At 34.6% G+C, this 7,600-nt stretch overlaps 1 protein-coding gene across 1 annotated transcript; it reads left to right on the forward strand.

Moving 5' to 3' along the window:
• The first annotated feature begins 6,976 nt into the window (after positions 1-6,976).
• LOC110785638 (sporamin B) lies at positions 6,977-7,600 on the forward strand. The gene has a single exon (XM_021990125.2). The coding sequence runs from the start codon at positions 6,977-6,979 to the stop codon at positions 7,598-7,600; it is 624 nt and encodes a 207-aa protein (XP_021845817.2).

Here is a 7,600-nt window from a genome sequence, read left to right on the forward strand (position 1 = left end):
ATGTGGGATGATTGGGTTCCTAAGAAAAGGCAAATTTGTGTAAGAAAAAACAATCATGATTTGTGAAAAAATGAAAAAAGTATATGTTCAAAAATAGAAACAGGGAAAATTAAAAAGGAACGGAGGGAGTATCATATGTGTACAATATCTTTATTTAATGCTTATGCTAGCTCTGGTTGACAACACTAACAATTTAAGTAGACATTTGGTTTGGGGTCTTTAGGAAAGGGAAAGGTAATCAACTACCTTCATTCCCTTTCTTGTTGTTTGTTAGCCAATTCAATCATTCCCTTTGATTCCCCAACATCCCTCTACCATGATCCCCCCCCCCCCAAGGAATTACCCTAACCCCCAAACTCCTCTTCACCCAACCAACTTAACTACCACTTCGACCATCCTTGACCACCAAACCACCACCTGTGCCGCCACCACTGAAACCCCCCAAATCCAAAGCCTCCTTACAATCACTGAACCACCACCCAACACCATTCTACAACCACCGAAACCACCGTACAACCACCATACCACCACCCAACAATACTCTACCGCCACCAAAACCACCATACCACAAGCAAAACAACCACTGAAAGCATCTTATCCAACACAAAAACCAAGTATCCAACCCCCGAAATTGACCCCAACTACCCAACACAAACCCTAATTTTGCCGGAAAACTAAATCCTAAAGAGAGATGAAAAATAGAGGGGGAAGGGGCGCGAGGCAACATCGGCCGAGGGCATGGCGACACCCGTAGTTGCTTCGCGGTGGAGGAGAAACTCGTAGTTGCTTCGCGGTGGGGAGGCGGCGCGAAAACAATGAAACAATGTAAGCAGGTGGTGGATGCGGGGTGTCGTAGTATGCTTCACGATGGGTGGGTAGGCGATGGAGGGGGCAGGATGAAGTTCAGTGGTGGTTGTAGATTGAGGGAAGGGGTGGTGGGAAGAATGGGTTTCCTTTTCCGGAATCTAAAATAAAATACGTCACAATATAGTGATATTTACAACATATTAAAGGAGATAATTAAATCTTTAAATAGATTATATTTTATTTTATTAAGGAAAAATCTGTCCGGTCCAAAATCGTGTTTTGGACCGGACCAGACCGGACCGAATACTGAAAATTGATATTTCTCGACCCGAAGATCTGACCGATTGCCTTCGGTCCGGTACGGTCTGGGTCGGTCCGATCCCACTCGATTTTTTCAGTCCGGACTAATTTTTGAACACCCCTAAACACAACCATCACATACATAATTAAATTATAATTTGTTCATCATTTAATCAATCTCCTTAGGCCATACTTGCCTTTGTCCTTCGCTAATCATGTAACACGACGGTGTACATGAATTGAACCAATTGTGGTTGGCATGAGTGGTTAATGTCATTTAATCAAGATCTCAGGTTCGAGCATTGAGAATGGAAAATCCTTAACTGGGTGGGATGTTGCCCATCGAGATACCCTTGCAAAATCCCGCGGAAAAAAAATTCCACTCGCCGAAGGTGGTGGGAACTCCTCGTAGTAGAACAAAAAAAAAAAACTGTGTACAAGAATTGAATATTTGAATTTCTCAAATTCTAATAAGAGAACGTAATATCCATTCCGAAATACTTTAGAAGAAAAATAACGAGGTAATACAACCATCACAAATATATAATTAAATTATAATTTGTTCCAGCCCCGGCCTTGAGAATAGACGGGGAGTGCTGCCGCCTAGGGCCTAAGGTGAAAAGGGGTCCAAAATAGAAATCTGCACAGTTTATTGATATAATATTATTAAACGCACTATCTATCAAAACAAAAACCTTTGGCTTAGTGGAAAAGCGGTGGAATATTACTGGGGTTTTGCGGGTTCGATTCCTCATGCCTGCAACTATGTTTTTTGTTTAACAACTTTCCACCCTCTCTTTCGCTCAATTTATTTTTGTTTTCTTTTGTTTTACGTTTTACCTTGTTATTTTTTTAATTCACTTTTACTTATGAGGAATTCATTTTCTAATTATATTGTTTGTATGCTTGACATCTAGTTTAACTTTTAATATTCAGTTGTAATTAAGGTAATAGTTGTAGGCGAGTTTACCTGTATGATGGACTATGAGTCTATGTTAGAAAGTATTGAAAAATGAAATTTCAAACTTTATTTATTGAAAACAAGAATAAAGAACTACTCCGTACTAAAATAAATCTATTTTCTTGTATCTAATAATAAACCTATATCTTCAAGCAGTGTTTGGAATTGATAGATAGTCCCTCATGGATAACTAAGATTACCCATGTCTATCGAGAGGGTAATAGAGCAGCGGATTGGCTTGTAAACCATGGAGCAGCTCATCACATTGACAACTATATATTTTCTTTTGCACCTTCTGAACTTGGTAGGATTATAGGAGAGGACGCTAGAAATGTGGCTCATCCACGTTTAATTCCTCCTTAATTGTGCGTTAGTTCTTGTTCTTAAGTTTGTTTCTTTGTATTTTTCTTTATCTTTGGATTTATTCCTCATTTGAATCAAAAAAAATAAATTCATATTGACTACCTAATACCGTACTTAAGTGATTATCTATGTTACTAATAATTTACAATGTCTTAGAGCAGGCCGGGGGATTCTAGAAGCGGATTAGACGAAAAATTTTATGCATCTTTTTTTTCCTCAACAATGAAACGATATATTTCAGTTAGCTATTAGACATATCATTTCGAAAGGGCCCTAAACCCTTATTTCGCCCTAGGGCCGCAAAACTCAGGAACGGGCCTGATTTGTTCATCATTTCTTCAATTTCCTTAACCTTACTTGGCTTTGTCCTTTGCTAATTGTGTAACAGGAAGGTGCACATGAATTGAATCACATGGGTACATTACTGTAGACTGTACCCAAATTCAATTTCTTCGTACAATTCCAATTGTGCGTGTAACACGTGAATATAATTAAGCAAGGCTAGGTCCTACGGAGTACAAGTTAAAGAACCGACGTTTCTTTCACTATCTAAATAATATTTTTTTTTAGCCTTTGTCAAAAAAAAATAAAAAAAATAAAAAAATAATTATTTGTACTGTTAAAGCACATTAAATATGTGTTACGTTGACCACTATAAAAATTAAGGAAAGTGAAATTGATCTTCTTTTAGTAATGATGGAAATGGACTGGTGGACAATTATCTATTACTCCCTCCGTTCCTAAATAAGTGTCACATTTCCATTTTTGGCGTTCCCTTATAAATGTCACATTTCTATTTTTGAACATGTGCTTTTCCCACTTTTCCATACACTTTTCACACTTTTTCATACACTTTTTCCACTTTTCTATAAATTATAATTACTTTTACTTACACATTTTACACTTTTCCCCTTTTCAATCCCCACATACACTTTTATTTGTACTTTATTCAATTAAACAATTATATACTTTATCCCTTCCCCAAAAAAAACATTCACAATCATTAACTCTTACACACTTTACAATTTAATTAATTACCGTGCCGGAGCCCAAATGTGACACTTATTTAGGAACGGAGGGAGTACTACTATATACTAAAAGTGACATCAGGAATGACACGTATCAATTCCTGGTACGATTTTTTCCCGCTAAAAATCCTTTTCTAAAAACAATATACCTAGCTATTTTATTCTATTGTTATTTTCTCTCCTTTTGTAAAAATGTTTATAAATAGAAAAAATTATCTATTACTATATACTAAAAGAGACATAGGAATGACACGTGTCAATTCTTGGTGCTATTTTTTCCCGCCAAAAACCCTTTCCTAAAAAAACAAATTACTTTATTCTATTTTTATTTTCTCTCCTTTTGTATAAATGTTTATAAATAGAAAAAAAAAATAGGATTACGGAGTATTAAATATGACATATTAGAATTTTTTTTGGTAATATTTAATCAGATCGTCATATCAATAATAAAAAAAAAATTCACTCAATATTTCATTCATATTAAGCATATCAAATATTTAATTTGGTCAAATCAGCATATTAAACATATAAGATATATAATACGTAATAGAGAAAAAATTGTATATTATATGACAAAAAGAGTATGTTCGAGATTTATTAATTACGCAATAAGTTTAAGGGATAAATATTTCAGTTAAAAAAAATGGTCAATTAATAATTTTCAAATAACCGTGCGTGCATGGGACCTAATCTAGTAAGATTATTAAATATGACATTATTAGACAATTTTTGTAATATTTAGTCAGATCGTCATATCAATAATAGAAAACATTCTTACTCAATATTTTGTTTATATTAAGCATATCAAATATTTAATTTGGTCAAATCATCATATTAAACATATAAAATATATAATACGTAATAGAGCGAAAATTGTGAACTGTATGATAAAATGAGTTCGTTCGAGATTTATTAATTACGGAATAAATTTAAGAGATAAATATTTCAGTTAAAAAAGATGATCAATTATAATCTTTAAATAACCGTGCGTGTACGGGACCTAATTTAGTTTATAATATCAATGAGATCCATGGGAAAATAATGGGTGAGCGGTGATTTTAGGTATAATATTTTAATGTAAAACTTATAAAAATGAAATAGAATGTACTCCCTTCGTATTATTTTTGGGAGTTATATGTACCATTTCCAGCTGCACTCCCCAATTATTTAAAATCTTTTTTCTATGGTTCCCAAATATGTACCCACATCATCATTTCTCATAATAATTTATTATTTCACTATCAAGTACTCCGTATTAAAATAAACTAAAATAATCAATAAAGGTCCCAACTTGAAATCTTTAATCTGTGCCACAATGATGACATGACATACTTATGTTTAATGAGCGTAATTGGAAACTAAAATATTTAACCTATTATACATGTTATAAAAAATGTAGGAAAATTTTAATATTCTAAATTAATATTCTAAATTAATATGAATATATAAATATTTGTTTCTTTTTTTATACCGACTACTTTATTTAAATATTTTCATAGTAAAAATATTGGTTTGGTAAAATATTTTGATAACGCATGATCTACATGACGCCTATATGTATCAAATAGAATCCGACACGTAAGATTGCGACAACTAAAATGTTGTAGCAACTTGCGACCTTTATCATCACCAAAAAATAAAAAATTTACCCATCTACCATTTGCATCATTATTATAAGAAAATCAACTCACATTCGTTAATACTTGTGACGGTCAGCATGTGACTCCTACAAAGTTAGAAGGAGTAACTTATAAAAAATCACGAAAGGAGTACACGTAACAACTCTTTGTCTATAAATCAAAGCTCTGAAACACCTACCTAAGAGAATATAATTAACCACAACCCAGAACACAAATACAATCCTTAATACTTATGTCGGTCAACATATACCAATTGTTTGGTTGTTTAGTGGTGATTAGGGTTGAACTTGATAGAGAGAATCTGTGTTCGAACCCCCGCAATAACAATTGGGAGGGGACTGGAACCTAACCACGCAGAATTGGCTCGAATTCGGATTAGCCATAAAGGTGAACCGGGTACTAACACAAAAAAAAATGTCGGTCAACTTATCAGTTATCACTTCTAAAAAATCAAAATATGGTTTAAACACCCGGGTGCACAATGCTCACTGTGCACCCTGTTTTACAAAGAACATATTGTTCACACCCAAAGAACATATAGCCAATGAACATATAGTTCAAATTCATAGAACATATAGTTTAAATATTTCACTAATACATGTTAATTGGAATCGTTCTCAATATTCATTAGATTTCCAATAAATGTTCAACAGGGTGCAGAATGAGCATTGTGCACCCGGATGTATAATCCAAATTGCGCTAAAAACTACGTACACAAGAGGTGAAAAGGGGGTTGCTAAATGCAGCATGATTTTACTTGACGCAACCCTTTTTTCTTTCATTTGTTTCATTCTGAAAAAAAAAAATCTAACTCCCACTTTTATTGTTTTCTCTCAACCTTTTCCCCTATTATTTTTGTTTACATAAACTTGATTTTTTTTAGTGTAACGTGTACGTGATAAAATTATAATACGTATTTGGATTGACATGGACGATTTTTTTGACTTGGAAGACCTTGGAATTGAGGTAATATCCGTTTTTTCTGTTTTTTCGAGTCACTTCATGTAACTTATATGAAATATACACTTCCATTTTGTACAGATTGAACAAAACATAATTAGCTATTTCGTATAGATCGAACATAGTGGAACTAACTATTTCGTACAGATTGAACAAAATAGAGTTAACTATTTCATACAGATTGAACAAAATATAGTTAACTATTTCATACAGAAACCAAAGAATTAAAAAGGCTATTTCTGGTTTTTTACAGGGGTGCGCCAAAGTAATTGAAGGTTGCGTATAGCAACCGTGGTTGAAAAAGCACGAAGGGAGGAGGGCGTCAAAATCGCAGCCAGGCATGTATTATGAAATACATGCCATGGGCTTGTTTGTAATTTCCCATCCATTTTGAAATTGTTGAATAGTCAACCCCGTTTGCCAACTTGAATCCCGTTTGTAATATGAATACCATTTTAAAATATTTAGCACCATTTTTGTGATATTAATACCACTTTATAAAATTTAGTACAAAACGAGTACCATTTAAGGAAAATGAATTTCATTTAAAAAAAGTTTAGTACCATTTTTGTAATACCAATACCAACCCAGCAATGCCAAGTCACCACCCCGTTTTACAAATTTACAATTCCGTTATACATTTCCCCCCAAAAATATTTAACATTTACATTTACCTTTTTATTTGGGGTTGACATGTTTTTGCAAATACATGTCAGGTATGTATTTGGACTTCCTCCGAAGGGAGTACGCGTACGTAGCAACTCGACCATTGTCTATAAATTAAAGCCATGAGCTCGTAGAATACAGAACCTCAACCTACTACCAAAGAGATTAATACAAAAAACCACAAAATGAAACACCTTATCCAATTCCTGGCGTTAGTAATCACTACCACACTCCTCTTCCTTTCCATTCAAATGACCACCGCCGCCGCCGTCGCCGGCAATGGCGGCAAGACAACCGCCGTCTTAGACACCTACGGAAAGCCACTAAAAGCCGGGCAGAATTACTATATCGTGCCTACTAGCGGAAAGGCCACAGGAGGCGGTTTTACATGGAAACGCCTCCCAAAATGGCCAAAGTACCCTAAGTACTACGTGGAACAGTTAAAGCAACGCACAAACTTTGGCGACCCTATTAATTTCGACACTATTAACCCCTCAAAATCATCTACTATAATAAGTATTTCCTCCAATATCAAAGTCAATTTCAGTACTTTGGCCGTACAAAAGTACGGAAATAGTAACTGGGAGGTGGTCCGTAGTGGTAGTGATGGTGCCAAATGGGTGGTAGAGATCGGAGTTGTTCGGCCCAAGATTCTTTCGCACATCAAATTCACCATTGAACGTCATAATAAAGAGGTTGGTTATATGATCAAACATTGTAGTAGTGATCTTGTGTGTGGAGGTATTGGTCTTGTTTATGACTATTATGTTGGACAGATATTGGGTGTTAATGCCACATACCCTATGGCTGTTGTTTTCGAGCCAGGCCTCTTTTTTACTGGAGAAACCTTCAATAAGTCTACTTCTGATACCTAA

This window comes from Spinacia oleracea, chromosome 1 (assembly GCF_020520425.1).
Source record: "Spinacia oleracea cultivar Varoflay chromosome 1, BTI_SOV_V1, whole genome shotgun sequence".
Classification (NCBI taxonomy): Eukaryota; Viridiplantae; Streptophyta; class Magnoliopsida; order Caryophyllales; family Amaranthaceae; genus Spinacia; species Spinacia oleracea.

What these genes read in the sequence shown, in the direction of transcription:
- LOC110785638 (XM_021990125.2), top strand. Translation starts at nt 6,977, where the DNA reads ATGACCACCGCCGCCGCCGTCGCCGGCAATGGCGGCAAGACAACCGCC.